The 17024-nt window shown below is 45.2% G+C and overlaps 1 protein-coding gene across 1 annotated transcript in view; it reads left to right on the top strand.

Annotated features, from left to right (window-relative positions):
- DNAJC17 (DnaJ heat shock protein family (Hsp40) member C17) overlaps positions 1-16055 on the top strand; it is a 34648-nt gene extending 18593 nt beyond the window's left edge. Inside the window, exons 9-11 of the mRNA XM_069729909.1 lie at positions 12314-12394; positions 12938-13072; positions 15873-16055. Coding sequence (XP_069586010.1) covers positions 12314-12394; positions 12938-13072; positions 15873-15992 — 336 coding nt within the window. The 3' untranslated portion in view covers positions 15993-16055. The remainder of the gene's footprint in view (positions 1-12313; positions 12395-12937; positions 13073-15872) is intronic.
- The last annotated feature ends 969 nt before the right edge of the window (positions 16056-17024 follow it).

Raw genomic sequence — 17024 nt, 5'->3', positions numbered from 1 at the left:
GAGAAGTTTAAAGCCGGATTTGGATACAAAATGATTTCCAAAACTTTAAACATCCCAAGGAGCACTGGGCAAGCGATCATATTGAAATGGAAGGGGTATCACCCCACTGCAAATCTACCAAGACCCGGCCGTCCCTCTAAACTGTCATCTCAAACAAGGAGAAGACTGATCAGAGATGCAGCCAAGAGACCCATGATCACTCTGGATGAACTGCAGAAATCTACAGCTGAGGTGTGACAGTCTGTCCATAGGACAACAATCAGTCGTACACTGCACAAATTTGGCCTTTATGGAACAGTGGCAAGAAGAAGCCATTTCTCAAAGATATCCATAAAAAGTGTTGTTTAAAGTTTGCAACAAGCCACCTGGGAGACCACCAGACATGTGGAAGAAGGTGCTCTGGTCAGATGAAACCAAAATCAAACTTTTTGACAACCATGCCAAACGATATGTTTGGCATAAAGGCAACACAGCTGATCACCCTGAACACACCATCCCCACTGTCAAACGTGGTGGCAGCATCATGGTTTGGGCCTGCTTTTCTTCAGCAGGGACAGGGAAGGTGGTTAAAATTGATGGGCAGATGGATGGAGCCAAATACAGGACCATTCTTGAAGAAAACCTGTTGGAGTCTGCAAAAGACCTGAGACTGGGACTGAGATTTGTCTTCCAACAAGACAATTATCCCAAACATAAAGCAAAATCTACGATGGAATGGTTCACAAATAAACGTATCCAGGTGTTAGAATGGCCAAGTCAAAATTCAGACCTCAATCCAATCGAGAATCTGGAAAGAGCTGAAAACTGCTGTTCACAAACGATCTCCATCAAACCTCACTGAGCTCGAGCTGTTTGCCAAGGAAGAATGGGCAACAATTTCAGTCTCTCGATGTACAAAACTGATAGAGACATACCCCAAGCGACTTGCAGCTGCAATGGCAGCAAAAGGTGGCGCGACAAAATAATAAGTTAAAGGGGCCGAATAATATTGTACGCCCCACTTTTCAGTTTTTGAATTTCCACAAAAATTTAAAATAACCAATAAATTTAATTCAATTTCACAATTGTGTTTCACTTGTTGTTGTTTCTTCACCACAAACTTACAATTGGTATCTTTGTTTGAAGCATGATATGTGGGAAAAGGTTGAAAAGTTCCAGGGGGCCGAATACTTTCGCAAGGCACTGTACGCCGGCCTCTGATAGCAGCAATCAGAGCTTGCTCCAATTACTGCCGTTTAACCATTTAAAGGGAATGTGTCATCAGAAAGTGGCATTGTTTAAATCAGGTTTTCTCCTTCGCCTCATTGGGGGACTCAGACCGTGGGTGTATGCTGCTGCCAATAGGAGGCTGACACTAAGTGATACAAAAAAAGTTCGCTCCTCCCCTGCAGTATACACCCTCCTGCTGGCTCTCAGCTAACCAGTTCTTGCTTAGTGTCTGTAGGAGGCACATGGGTCTGTTTCAGACCCCAGCGTTTTTATTTTATTGTTTACTTTTCTGTAAATTTTTATTTTTTAATTAACGGAGTGAAGGGGGCGACGGTTCCTTTCAAGGTTCCGATCTCCCCCGAACCATCAACAGGCGAGCACGGCGAGTATACCTCCCCGTACCCTTTCCTGCGACGTGGGAAGCCATGCCTGAGCTCACTTCAGGGGCGACGGTTCCTTTCATGGTCCCGATCTCCCAACACCAGCAGCAGGCGACCACATCGAGTGTCGCCTCCATGTATCCTCTCCTGGAGCCAGGCCTAATGCCGGAGAACTGACCCTGTCCACCCGGACTGAACTCCGTGGCTGTACAGAGGCCCCTCTCTATGGCATCCGAGCAGCCCCCACTGTCACACCACTGTGAAAGCGGATGGCACAAGGAGGCGGACGGGTCCTCTCCACCTCCCTAACAAAGGGGTGATGGATTGAGGCTTATCTCTGCACCGTCCACGCTGCACAGAACAGCGCTGAAACCCACATCCGCGGCGACTCCATGCCGGGACGCGCACCAATGGTGAGTGGATCCATCTTCAGTGTGATATCCACATGCTGACAGGCAGCCTCAGCCACTTCCCTGTGGCCCACCTCTCTGAGGTAACGCTCTGGATGGCTGCAAAAATTTAGCCCCTGGCTTCGGCCGATTTGTAGGCTGCATCCTGGAAGTCTTGCCTGGAACGACCCACTGGTGACGTCCTCCGGCTACAGAAATTTAGGCCCCGGCTTAGGCCTATTCAACATCGTGTCTGTGGCTCCGCCCCCCAAATTGGCGCTTTTCGCTCTCTGCGAGATTTTATCAACGCTGCAGCTCCCGGTGGCCATCTTGATCCACCCGGCCAGCTCACACTGGGGTGATAGTATTTTTGCATTAAAGGGGCACATCGACTCTACATCAGTACCTGGGTAAGGAAGTACCTGGTCTTAAAGGCACACGATTAGTAGTCCCTGGTCTTAAAGGCACATGACCAGTATTTCCTGGTCTTAAAAGCACATGACCAGTATTCCCAGTCTTAAAGGCGCATGACAAGTATTCCCTGGTCTTAAAGGCGTATGATCAGTATTCCCTAGTCTTAAAGGTGCACGAGCAGTATTCTCTGGTCTTAAAGGTGCACGAGCAGTATTCTCTGGCCTTAAAGGTGCACGAGCAGTATTCTCTGGTCTTAAAGGCACATGACCAGTATTCCATGGTCTTAAAGGCGTATGACCAGTATTCCCTGGTCTTAAAGGCGCTTGATCAGTCCGAGGAGCCCTCCGCCGCCGACCCCAGCATTATCCTCTAGTTCCCCTCAGTGGACTTCTTCACTGACCAATCCATGGTTCTCTGACCAAGAGATTGAATCCCTCTGTGTACCCTCTGTGTTTGGAGTGCTCGCAGGACCAATATACATGGTCCCTATCCTACATGGGAGCCGTCGGCTAGCAGGGGCCGCAAGTATTCTAGAAACGTGCAGGCGTCTAGAAACATACAGGCATCTAGCAAACGGAAGTTTTTCGTTTCCTGCTCCCTCACCAATGATTTGATGACAACAAGGCTCTGAATATGGATTGGATATTGCCTGAGCTTGCCAGAGCTTCAGAGACTAAACTCCCTCGAGAGCATTTGCCATTCAAGTCGGATAAGCGATTCACTGGACAGAAGCCTCTACGTGGGATGCCATGCCTGGCCTGTTTTTTAAGGGCGACGGGTCCTTTTAAAGGGCACCGATCTCCCCACACCATCAACAGACGAGCACACGGAGTGTCGTCTCCATGTTTCCTCTTCTGCATCCAGGCCTAACGCCAGACAACCTATCCTGTCCATCTGGAGACCTGAACTCTGTGGACATATAGAGGCACCCTTTTTGGCGTACGAGCTCCCCCCTCTGCATCACCACTATTTAGTGGATGATGCAAGAAGGCGGACAATTCCTCTCCACTTCCCTGTTAAGAGGTTGATGGATCGAGGGTTCCTAATTTTTATCTCTGCACCGTGAAAAGAGGAGATAGCAAGAGACTATGACCTGCTGGATGCAGCCGCACATTCTGCCATGGGGCAGATTAACCGGGTAGAATCTCCTGTGGTATACCTACCAGTATCCCTACCTGATGGGTCATCAATTAAAAATACCACGGACTGTCAGATAGCAAATCTGGTTCGTTCCGTCTTGCGGCTTCGGGTCCAGCGCTCTATCCTCCCTAGCGGCCGCATGGATTGCTAGAGCAATGGTCTCCTGGCTGGAGACCTTAACTACCTTGATTCACACCAGCAACAACTGACCAATCAAATCCTTTGAGCGGGAGACTGACAAAGGATTGTATAAGGATTGTCCAGCACAGTCTAGATCTAAGGGATCTTGGTTCCAAACAGGGGAACGAAAAGTAAGATCGACCCTGGACCTCAAACTTCTAACAACCTTTGACATGGTCCTCCTTCTTTGGATGGAGTTCCTCCGCTCAGCCATTACTTCAACAGAAAAAGGTGCAGTTTCCGGCATCCATCGACATTCGGGTTGCTTGCCCTCTGCAAAAATTCCTTCGCCTTTCCATTCGTCAACAGCATTTGCAAGTCACAACCTTGTCCTTCGGCCTTGCTTCCGCACCCAGAGTGTTCGCTCGGGTCATGGCGGATGTCATGTTTCTCTTGCACTCTAGAAGCGTGCTCGTCCTGCCCTGTTTGGTCTGTCTAGCCACCCTTCCAGGACTACGCTAAGTCGTCTATATCTCTTGCGATACCTTCTCTCCTGGGCTGGCAGCTACACTTAGACAAGTTCTCCTCATTTCCAGCCCAGCAGATATCCTTTTTGAGGATGATCCTGCACACTTCTAGAAGGATGGTAATTCTTCCTCGAGACAAGGTCATGGCCCTTCAACAGGGAGCTCGCGCAAGGATAGTTCTGAGGACTTGATTACTCACCCCCTCATTTCATTCGATTTGCTAAGAGAGTTCTGAGGAAAAATGGTGACGACAATGGAAGCGGTTTCCTTCGCTCCGCTCGTTTTCAGCAAGTCAAACAGACTTTCAGACAATAGTCTCTGAGCTCCTTCTTCATCCAGGGCCTTTCTCCCGGTTCAATGGTTATTAGTAACTACCAATGCCAGTCTTCTTCTCCCCATCATTGTTCTGGAGATCCGAACGGTAGTCTTACGCAGGTCCACTGCCTTCTGGCGGGTCACCCTATCCGAATTCAATTGGATAATGCCACGGCGGTGCCTTACGTCAGTCATCTAGCAGGTACCCACGGTCAGGCGCCATTACCGAGGTACCTCACTTTCTCTGATGGGCCGGAGTCTATTATTCGGTGATTTCGGCAGTATATATCCCAGAAGTAGAACTCTGAACGGCAAACAAATTCAGCCGTCAGGGTTCCGCCTCAAGTCAGTGGGAACTTCACCCCGAAGTCTTCCATCAGATCTGTCCTTACTGGAGCTCTCCAGTTGTAGGTGGGATGACATCCAGACTGAAGGCCAATGTACTCGAGTTCGTGGTTCGGCCTCGAGATCCAAGAGCCATCGCTCTCCATGCTCTGGTTCTGCCGTGGTACCAGTTTCCATAACTCCCCTTCCACTGCTTCCGAAAGCCTTTCGGAAGCAGAAAGGGGCCCCAGTGATCCTCAGAGATCCGCACTGACCACGTCAGTTTTTTGTTTGCGGAGCTAGTATCTTCTCGCCTTATCGCAGCACAACTGCAAGTAGGGGCTTTCTCACAGGGAGTTTTCACACGTAGTTCTTCCCTATCGCATACTGTTAGATTATTGGGACCTTATTATTCCTAGGAGCCTTACAGTAGGCTCCTTTTTAATCCGGGCAGACTTTACTATCAGGGAAAGTCGTCCCGTTCTCCTCTGCGATATTCTCACTCTGACGAGTCTTCGGAGCTAGCTTCTCTGCTCTTTCAGACTTTTTTCCCTTATTACCTTCGAGGCAAGGTTGTCCTCAGGCCATCTCCATCCCTTGTTACCAAGGTGGTACTGTATTACCACTGTTATGAGGGCATAGTTCTTCCCTCATCTCTTTTGGCTCCAGTCCACAAAATGGAATAAGATCCCCCATATTCTGGACGAAGTGAGTGCTCTGAGTAGGTACGTCTTGAGGACGGCGTCCTTCTGAAGGTTGGACGTTTTATTTGGGCTTCCTGACAGTAGAGGAAGGCTTCCTGACTTTTTCAGGAAGGGTTTAGCCGTTTCATCGACCATGATAACATGGTGAATTCTTTTCGCCATCCAGGAGTCCTTCCGTGCTAGATGTCAGCCTATCTCCCTGTCTATCAAGGGTTCTAGGCACCAGGCGTCAGCAAGGCACGCCTGCAAGCTTGCGGATTCGTCCAGTCCGCATGCATTCTTGAAGCACTATAATTCCCACACTTCCACAGATGTGAGTCTGGGCAGGCCGACTCTGCAGGCCGCGGTGGCGCACTTGTAAGTAGCGGTTACACAGGGCCTGATCTATTGTTGTCCCCACCCAGGGACTGCTTTGGGACGTCCCACGGTCTGTGTCCCCCAATGAGGCGAAGGAGAAATAGGGATTTTTGTGTACTCACCGTAAAATCCTTTTCTCCGAGCCATTCATTGGGGGACACAGCTCCCACCCTGTTATTAGCTTATGCTTGTTTTTTAGAATATGACATGCTATACGCTTATATATTGTTATTGATCTCCTACTGCTTTTGCACCGAACTGGTTAGCTGAGAGCCAGCAGGAGGGTGTATACTGCAGGGGAGGAGCTAACTTTTTTTGTATCACTTAGTGTCAGCCTCCTATTGGCAGCAGCATACACCCACGGTCTGTGTCCCCCAATGAATGGCTCGGAGAAAAGGATTTTACGGTGAGTACACAAAAATCCCTATTTTGTGTTTCATGTATTTTTTTTTTTCATTTCAAAATCTTTATTTAAAAAAAAATAGTAATCTGGCAATTACAAACTGTTCACTGGGTCTTTTTTAGACTAATTCAGGAAGATTTTCATTAGGCTCATCATTAGAGTGAAGGTTAAAAGGACAAGTCTAGGCAATGTCACAGCACCCCCTCTCTTCACAATCACTTTTGCACATGCTCATTAGATGCTTCAATACAAAACTCAGGGTCTGGGTCTGTTTATTGCTGCTAATGTACATATGTTTCCTAAAACAATAGGAAGTTAATACAGATTGTGAACTGGAAACATAAATGTATTTTTTTTTTTAATTTTCAGCAATGTTTTAAGTCAAAAACTTGGTTTGAACTGTAGGTTATATTCTGCTGACACATTCCCTTTAATTGCCACTGTCGATCTACGAGAGCAGAATTTAAGTGGAACAATCTTAGCGAAGTGTCCTTTTCGCGGCCCATTGTTCCCCCTCAACCCCAACCTCACCTGTAACACAATCATACGTTGCTGATTACTTTCCATTTCAATTGTGGGACTTCTGAAGGCCCCCCCATCACCTCCCATCTTGGTGCCCCAGGCTGGACTTTAATAGAAGATTGTCATTTGTAGGTTCAAGTCCACTAGAGGGACTGAAAAATTAAAGTAAAAAGTAATTACAGTTTTTAAATCTACACTGCTCAAAAAAATAAAGGGAACGCTAAAATCCCACATCCAAGATATCACTGAATTAAATATTCCACTTGTAAATCTTTATTCATTACATAGTGGAATGTGTTGAGAACAATAAAACCTAAAAATGACCAACGTAAAACACAACTAATATCCCACGGAGGTCTGGAGTTGGAATGATGCTCAAAATCAAAGTGGAAAATGAAGTTACAGGCTGATTCAACTTCAGTGGAAATGCCTCAAGACAAGGAAATGATGCTCAGCAGTGTGCGTGACCTCCACGTGCCTGTATGACCTCCCTACAGCGCCTGGGCATGCTCCTGATGAGTCTGCGGATGGTCTCCTGAGGGATCTCCTCCCAGACCTGGGCTAAAGCATCCGCTAACTCCTGGACAGTCTGTGGTGCAGCGTGACGTTGGTGGATGGTGCGAGACATGATGTCCCAGATGTGCTCAATCGGATTCAGGTCTGGGGAACGGGCGGGCCAGTCCATAGCTTCAATGCCTTCATCTTGCAGGAACTGCTGACACACTCCAGCCACATGAGGTTTGGCATTGTCCTGCATTAGGAGGAACCCAGGGCCAACACCACCAGCATATGGTCTCACAAGGGGTCTGAGGATCTCATCTCGGTACCTAATGGCAGTCAGGCTACCTCAGGCAAGCACATGGAGGGCTGTGCTGCCCTCCAAAGAAATGCCACCCCACACCATTACTGACCCACTGCCAAACCGGTCATGCTGAAAGATGTTGCAGGCAGCGGATCACTCTCCACGGCGTCTCCAGACTCTGTCTCGTCTGTCTCATGTGCCCAGTGTGAACCTGCTTTCATCTGTGAAGAGCACAGGGCGCCAGTGGCGAATTTGCCAATCCTCGTGTTATGTGGCAAATGCCAAGCGTCCTGCACGGTGTTGGGCTGTGAGCACAACCCCCATCTGTGGATCTCAGGCACTCAGACCATCCTCATGGAGTCTGTTTTTAACCGTTTGTGCAGACACATGCACATTTGTGGCCTGCTAGAGGTCATTTTGCAGGGCTCTGGCACTGCTCCTCCTGTTCCTCCTTGCACAAAGGCTGAGGTAGCGGTCCTGCTGCTGGGTTGATGCCCTCCTACAGCCCCCTCCATGTCTCCTGGTGTACTAGCCTGTCTGCTGGTAGCACCTCCAGCCTCTGGACACTACGCTGACACAGCAAACCTTCTTGCCACAGCTCGCATCCTGGAGGAGCTGCACTACCTAAGCCACTTGCGTGGGTTGTAGGGTCCGTCTCATGCTACCACGAGTGTGAAAGCACAACCAGCATTCAAAAGTGACCAAAACATCAGCTAGAAAGCATTGGTACCGAGATATGGTCTGTGGTCCCCACCTGCAGAACCACTCCTTTATTGAGTGTGTCTTGATAATTGCCAATAATTTCCAACTGTTGTCTATTCCATTTGCACAACAGCATGTGAAATTGATTGTCAAACAGTGTTGCTTCCTAAGTGGATAGTTTGATTTCACAGAAGTTTGATTTACTTGGAGTTATATTCTGTTGTTTAAGTGTTCCCCTTATTTTTTTGAGCAGTGTGTGTAATACATATATATATTAAAAAATCTGGTATCGCCACATCCACTCACCCCTTCACGACATAGGGCATATATTTATGTTGTATGATTGTGTCACTGACCTTGATACGGCTCGCACGCTGAGTCAAATTCTTTCCTCGTGCATGATGGTTGAGTTAAACTGTCATCATGTGCCTTTTAAACAGTCGCAGGTGGATCCGAGCTCTGCAGCAGTTTCCCATGAGTTTACATTACAATGTAAACCTATGGGAAGCAAAAAATGCGGTGCAAATGCTGCGGAAAAAAACGCGCGGAAACGCAACGGTTTACATTCCGCAGCATGTCACTTCTTTCTGCGGATTCTGCAGCGGTTTTACAGCTGTTCCTATAGAAAACCGCAGTTGAAAAACCGCGGTAAATCCGCGATAAATCTGCAGCAAAAACGCAGCGTTTTTGCCCTGCAGATTTATCAATTCTGCTGCGGAAAAATCCGCAGAGGTCCATTATACGTGTGCACATAGCCTTAGGCCGGCTTCACACTCAGCGTATGAAAATACGGTCCGTATATTACGGCCGTAATACGCTGAAATGTCCCGAAAATAGTGGTCCGTAGCTCCTCCGTAGGCAGGGTGTGTCAGCGTTTTTTGCGCATGGCATCCTCCGTATGTAATCCGTATGGCATCCGTACTGCGTGGTTTTCTCGCAGGCTTGCAAAACCAACATACCGCTATAGAAATGAACCATGTGTCCCAAAAAGAAAAAAATATATATATATACTGTCTATATATATATATATATATATATATATATATATATATATATATATATATATATATATATATATAGTCAGTAGACACATATATGTATATATATTACTATTTTTTCAAGCGCTATACAGCTTGAAAGCCGGTAATTCAATTACCGGCTTTTTCTTTCTCCTTCCTAAAAGCCGACATGATTTGAGACATGGTTTACATACAGTAAACCATGTCTTCTCTCCATTGTTTTTTGCAGATTCCACACTACTAATGTCAGTAGAGTGTATCTGCAAAATTTGGCCGTTCTAGCTCTTAAAATAAAGGGTTAAATGGCGGAAAAAATTGGCGTGGGCTCCCGCGCAATTTTCTCCGCCAGAGTAGTAAAGCCAGTGACTGAGGGCAGATATTAATAGCCTGGAGAGGGTCCATGGTTATTGGCCCCCCCCTGGCTAAAAATATCTGCCCCCAGCCACCCCAGAAAAGGCACATCTGGAAGATGCGCCTATTCTGGCACTTGGCCACTCTCTTCCCATTCCCGTGTAGCGGTGGGATATGGGGTAATGAAGGGTTAATGCCACCTTGCTATTGTAAGGTGACATTAAGCCTAATTAATAATGGAGAGGCGTCAATTATGACACCTATCCATTATTAATCCAATTGAATGAAAGGGTTAAATAAAACACAAACACATTATTTAAAATTATTTTAATGAAATAAAAACAATGGTTGTTGGAGTATTTTATTCTACGCCCAATCCAATCACTGAAGACCCTCGTTCTGTGAAAGAAAAAACATAATAAACCAACAATATACTTACCCTCCGCAGATCTGTAACGTCCAACGATGTAAATCCTTCTGAAGGGGTTAAAACATTTTGCAGCAAGGAGCTTTGCTAATGCAGGCTGCTCCTCGCTGCAAAACCCCGGGGAATGAGTCTAAATATAGATCAATGAGCTATATTTAGCTTCATTTGCGGTGAGGCGCCCTCTGTTGGATGTTCATAGATCGCAAGTTCCCACGATCTATAAACAGCCAGCAGAGGGCGCCTCACCGGAAATAAAGCTAAATATAGCTCATTGATCTATATTTAGACTCATTCCCCGGGGTTTTGCAGCGAGGAGCAGCCTGCATTAGCAAAGCTCCTTGCTGCAAAATGTTTTAACCCCTTCAGAAGGATTTACATCGTTGGACGTTACAGATCTGCGGAGGGTAAGTATATTGTTGGTTTATTATGTTTTTTCTTTCACAGAACGAGGGTCTTCAGTGATTGGATTGGGCGTAGAATAAAATACTCCAACAACCATTGTTTTTATTTCATTAAAATAATTTTAAATAATGTGTTTGTGTTTTATTTAACCCTTTTATTCAATTGGATTAATAATGGATAGGTGTCATAATTGACGCCTCTCCATTATTAATTAGGCTTAATGTCACCTTACAATAGCAAGGTGGCATTAACCCTTCATTACCCCATATCCCACCGCTACACGGGAATGGGAAGAGAGTGGCCAATTGCCAGAATAGGCGCATCTTCCAGATGTGCCTTTTCTGGGGTGGCTGGGGGCAGATATTTTTAGCCAGGGGGGGGGCCAATAACCATGGACCCTCTCCAGGCTATTAATATCTGCCCTCAGTCACTGGCTTTACTACTCTGGCGGAGAAAATTGCGCGGGAGCCCACGCCAATTTTTTCCGCCATTTAACCCTTTATTTTAAGAGCTAGAACGGCCAAATTTTGCAGATACACTCTACTGACATTAGTAGTGTGGAATCTGCAAAAAAAATGGAGAGAAGACATGGTTTACTGTATGTAAACCATGTCTCAAAACATGTCGGGTTTTAGGAAGGAGAAAGAAAAAGCAGGTAATTGAATTACCGGCTTTCAAGCTGTATAGCGCTGGAATAAATATTAATATATATACATATGTGTCTCACTGACATATATATATATATATATATATATATATATATATACCTATTCTATGTGTACACATTTATTCTACCTATTGGACTGTAAGCTGTCAGTGTGATTTTACTGTACCCGCACTGAATTACCGGCTTTTCTCTCTAACAGCGCTGCGTATTTCTCGCAAGTCACACTGCTTGTCCGTGTGAAATCCGTATTTTTCACGCTTCCATAGACTTTCATTGGCGTATTTCTTGCGCAGTACGGTGACAAACGCAGCATGCTGCGATTTTGTACGGCCGTAGAAAGCCGTATAATACTGATCAGTAAAATACGGCAGATAGGAGCAGGGGCATAGAGAATAATTGTGCCGTATTTTTTGCGAGTTTTACGGACGTAGTTTCTGCGCTCTTACGTCCGTAAAACTCGCAAGTGTGAAGCCGGCCTTAGTCTGTTAAAACCCGTTGTCGATCTCGGAAAATGGCCCAGCAGGGGTTAAAGCCTCATCTTTTAAAATGTAATATTATTAAAGGGAACCTGTCACCTGAAAAAAAAAAAAAAACGCTATTAACCTGCAGCTACGGGGTTAATCTGCAGGTTAATAGCATTCTGAACCTGCCTAGCATCTGCACTGAGAGCCCCGCCGCCAGGAGGAAATTAACTTTATTCCCCTCAGCAGCCTCCAAGATACGGGAGTGGTGCCGGCGCGGTTCAGTCACCTCTCTCTATAGAGAGGAGGCCATTTTTTTTTCCTTTTTACTCCAAACTGAACGCTATAAAAAAAAAATAATAAAAAAAGGCTGAATTACTGTTCTTTGGGGTTTTTTAAACATTTCATCCCACTTGTGAGCATTTTTCACAGTTTTCCTGTACACCATTTAAAAAAATGCCAAAACTCCCAGGTAAAAAAACAAACAAAGAAGCCCTCAAACGGCTATGTGGACAAAAAATACAAACGTTATGGCTTTTAGAAAAAGGGAGAAAAAAAATGAAAGGGCAAAAATGAGAAATGGTTGTGATGGAAGGGGTTATAAAGCCATGTTCAACCAGCCTCCTTTTGTTGCCATCCCACTGCTCCTGACCTCTTTACACTACTTTTATATTGCAGTACGGAGAGGTGTTAAACATATTCGTGTCCAGCAAGAAGAAAGGCTCGGCCATAGCAGAATTTGCCACTTTTAAAGCTGCAGTAAGTGAATGCGGACCGTTACGTTATTCTGTATGTATTGTGCAACTATTGGGGGTGGGCATAGTGGCAACCACAATTCAGAGCATATAGAATTGGCTCCTATGACCCCATTTTTGCGTGCCAAGTCCTAATTCACTTAAGGGCACCAGGGAATCTGTCAGCAGGTATTTCTATATAATGTGAGAGCTGCAATGTAGGGTCAGAGACTCTGATTCCAGCATCACTTAGTGTTCTCTGCTGCAGATCTAGCAGAGCTCTGAATGGTGAGCGGTGTATAACCCTGCCCACACCACCGATTGGCAGAAAGCTGCTAATCAGTGGTGGGGACAGGGTTACATTCAACAGTTGGCACGAGGCAGCTAGTCCTGTAGTGATAATCTCCCGCTCACTGTATTGAAACAGCAATACAGCACAGTAAGAAATACATCACTGGAATTAGGGTTTCTGCCCCTACATCAGATTCCCTTTAAGGGTGAGGTTTGTTATTACATAATACACATGGTCATCTGCTCAGAAGAATGTGTCTAATATGATGTCTTGTAGGAACTAGCTGTTAGAAATGAAGCCGGCTTGTTGCACAATCCTCTGCAAATCTCCTGGCTGGATCCCCCGCCACCGTCCGCTGTGTCAGAGACAGGCAGCAAAATGGCCTCCAACCTCTCCAGTAACTCTGCCCTGGTAAGAAGGTGATCACTGCCCCGGGAGGGCTGCATGGCTGAAGTGACGGTACTACGCTAAAATAAGGTTTCATTTAAAGGGGTCGTCCAGTGATCTTACCCCTTTTTAACGGGGTGGTCCTCTTTGAAACTTCACGTTGAGCGCACTGCAGCCAATCACTGAGCTCGAAGTAGTTTCAATTGAATTTTGGGGGCAACACTCACTATAGTATGGGCTTGAAGATGACCTTTCCTTTTTTTTTTTTCTTCATCAAGAAAACTTTTATTGAAGCAACTGACAAAGACTTGATAGCAGTGCAAATGTTACATTAGTAATGTCATCAACAATGACCAAAGCAATGTTGTTATACTTAAAGCCTGGTAATTAAACTTAGATATCCCCACCCCCAAAAGACCACCCCTCACCTTAGATTCATGGAGAACTTTTCATAAATAACTTTGAAGAGGCAATTTGCAGCATAAATAAATCCAAACTGTAAGCCAAGACTATAATGCATTATCCAAATCTATGTATTTCCCTAATGACATTAGCGCCTCTGACAATACTGCATCACATCTGACCCAGTCACCCCATTGTTCTCCAGATTTGCCAATTGTTCCCTTTTTAATATATACCTTTTTCTCCAGCAGGATTATATTGTTTAGGCACTGAATAACTTCAGTCACATGTGGGACCTCTGGCCAGCCAATGTTTGCCAATGGTCTACCTACATCACTTTAGCAATAGCCAACAATGCAGGATAGGAACCTTCAACATCCCCCACTAATCCCAAAATACATCACTTGGGACTAAATGGAACCCTAATGTTACAAACCTTACAAGATTAGCCTGCCTACATTTTCCCATAAGCCCCCCAGCTGTGAGCAAATCCAAAACATATGCATCAGATCTGCTCCTCCTTCCCCATAGCGGGGGCAACAATCATCCATTCTGAGACCCATACGACATGGAGTCTATAGAATCCTGAAGACACTACGAATCACAATTGCAACTTCCTCTGATCCGTGTTAATCGGTAGCTGACTTGCCGATGCTAGGCTATTGTGCCACTCCTCTTTGGAAACGTGGCCCACATCTCCCTCCCACCTAGACTTGACTACAGGCATAGGGTCACGCAATATACCTGGCAGTACGGAACTATTAGTGATCAGCGACCATGCTCGGATAAGGTGTTATCAGAGCATGCTTGGGTGGTAATCGAGTGTCTTCTGCATGCTTGAAAAATGTTTGAATCCCCGCGGCTGTTCGACAGCCATGAGACATGCAGGTACGGGGACTAACACATATTCGAGCACCCAAGCGTACTCAGATAACACCTTATCTAAGCATGCTCACGCATCACTAGCAATTATACAAAGAGATAATACTTTTAGTTGATTTGCCTCGCAACACATGATCTAGGATTCCATTGTGTGAAATGGAGAGGTCAGATATGACTTCTTGAGGTCTTACTGCGTGCTTTAATTGTAGGTATCTGAAGATTTTAGTGATAAATGAAAACCTGTAAGAACAAAGAAAATGACGTCTACAAAATAAAGTTATGCTCTATGGATGTTAAAGGAACTCTTTTAGGCCAAATGCCACCATAAACCATATACCCCATATTTGGGTACTTAAAGTTCCTTCGTCCACCCGACCTTCCTAGTTCAATCTTGACCACCTCTCCTCTACTGTTTGATCTGACGCTCATGAGTGTCCAACAATCTGAGGGTTTCTTTTAGCTTCTCAAAGAAGGTAGTGGTACCTAGTTGCAACCACTCTCACCTTGGTGGAACAAATCATAAAACATTTTAAGTCCAGTGCTCTCATTCAGGATCTCTTACACTGCCAAAATGTCTGGACAAAATGAGATTTTCTGCCCACCAAGTTTAATGTCCTGAATCTCTCAAACCTTCCTTAGGATTATGTCCCAAACCCCACCAGCCTAGTGCTATTTTGCCTTTGGCCATTCTCCATGTCATCTGCTCTTGACAACAGTGCTGCCACTGCCTGTGTATGGTTTTGAATATCTTTCCAATCACTCTTCCTTCTACAGCAGTATTACATTCCACCCCCTTCTGCTCATCATGGCAATTTATGGAATATAGTATCCTGAATGAATCCCACCCATCCAGGATGGCAGTACGTTTATTTTTTGAATCCATTACGGAAGGGGAGTCTCCCAAGGAACTGTCCTTTTTAGTAAATGTTTGCTCTGTATGCACTTGTCAAAGTGGGAAGGGAAACTGTTCATTGACATAGCAGTTGACAAGGAATTCATACATTTCCAGGAGGGACAACACTAGAGTTGAGCGAATTTTTCAAAATTCATTTCAGATTGTTTTTGCAATATTCGCCGAATGTCATTTTAGTCAATGGGAAGTTAATGTCATATGAGTTAATATGTTCAGAAGCGATCATCAAACGTAAATTTTGCACGAACAAGGCACAAATATGTCAAATTCAGCGACCGATTCTGAACATATTTGCTCAACTCTAGACAGCGTACAAAACAATGATTCTGTTCCTCTTAAAAACGTACCCTCAGTTATACAGGCGTGAGCACAACGATTCAGCCCAAATTGGTTGCTGCCAGTGCCGCTCCTAGGTTTCCGACTGCAATCGCAGACCAGCCATGTATGATTACATTTTACAGCACTCGCACAGATGTCCGTGCCTCTAGGCAGGGCAAAGTTAGCAATGCAGTTTATGTAGGAAACAAATGATTGTCAACACTGCTGTGGTATATATTGAAATATTCTACACCCCGGTCTGGTCTGTGTGTGTTCACACTGTGGTACTGATCAGTTCTTCCCCCACAGGACTCTCTACGGTCAGAGCGGGACTATGAAAGCTTAGTGCTAATGAGGATGAGACAAGCGGCCGAGCGGCAGCGGTTAATAGAACAGCTACAGCAAGAAGATGAAGAAGCCAATACATAACTTATTTTTCTAGTAATAGTTTCCTATGTTTAACAGTGTATTAAATAAATTTTACTTTTTTAAGTTGTTGTATGACATGTGTGTATGGCCATAAGGGTTTGGAGTTTTTTAATTTTTTTCCCTCTTAATCACTTTTGCTAGAGATTTTCATTAAAACGTTTGCACCGTTTGCTTTCTATAGTCTGTATTGTACTGTTTATTGCTGGCTGCAAAATGAATTAACTGAGGATGCATCAGTGAGCTCCTTCTAATAATCTGATGGGGAGTTTGTAATTCTTATCTGTTTCTACGCTCCTCTTGGCTTACTTATGAACACAGAACACATCAAAGTTGAAAGGGCCGGGAAACAAAGCAAATAGGTGCAAAATTTTGAATGAAACCCAAATGCAAAAAATATTTTTTTTTAACTCAAAATACATCTATTTGTTAAAAAAAAAAGTCCCCAGTTGGTGGACAAACCTAAGTAAAAAGGTGCTTGTAACAGCAATACTGGTAAAATATGCAGACTGTACTCACCGTCCATTCCAGCACTCCTTCCAAGAAGTTTCTCGCTGGTACATGACATTCTCTGCAGACGTTATGGCCTTTATAACACACATGGCCGCAGCAGTCAAAGATCTCAGCAGCGCACTTGTCATATATTGCTAAAGGTACCTTCACACATAACGATATTGTTAACGATATCGTTGCTATTTGTGACGTAGCAACGATATCGTTAATGAAATCGTTATGTGTGACAGCGACCAATGATCAGGCCCCTGCTGGGAGATCGTTGGTCGCTGAATAAAGTCCAGAACTTTATTTCGTCGCTGGACTCCCTGGAGACATCGCTGGATCGGCGTGTGTGACACCGATCCAGCGATGTCTTCACTGGTAACCAGGGTAAACATCGGGTAACTAAGCGCAGGGCTGCGCTTAGTAACCCGATGTTTACCCTGGTTACCATGCTAAAAGTAAAAAAAAACAAACACTAGATACTTGCCTAACGCTGTCTGTCCTCCAGCGCTGCGCTCTGCACTCCTCCTGTACTGG

Source organism: Ranitomeya imitator, chromosome 1 (assembly GCF_032444005.1).
Source record: "Ranitomeya imitator isolate aRanImi1 chromosome 1, aRanImi1.pri, whole genome shotgun sequence".
Lineage (NCBI taxonomy): Eukaryota > Metazoa > Chordata > Amphibia > Anura > Dendrobatidae > Ranitomeya > Ranitomeya imitator.
This window is presented reverse-complemented; position numbering and strand designations above follow the sequence as displayed.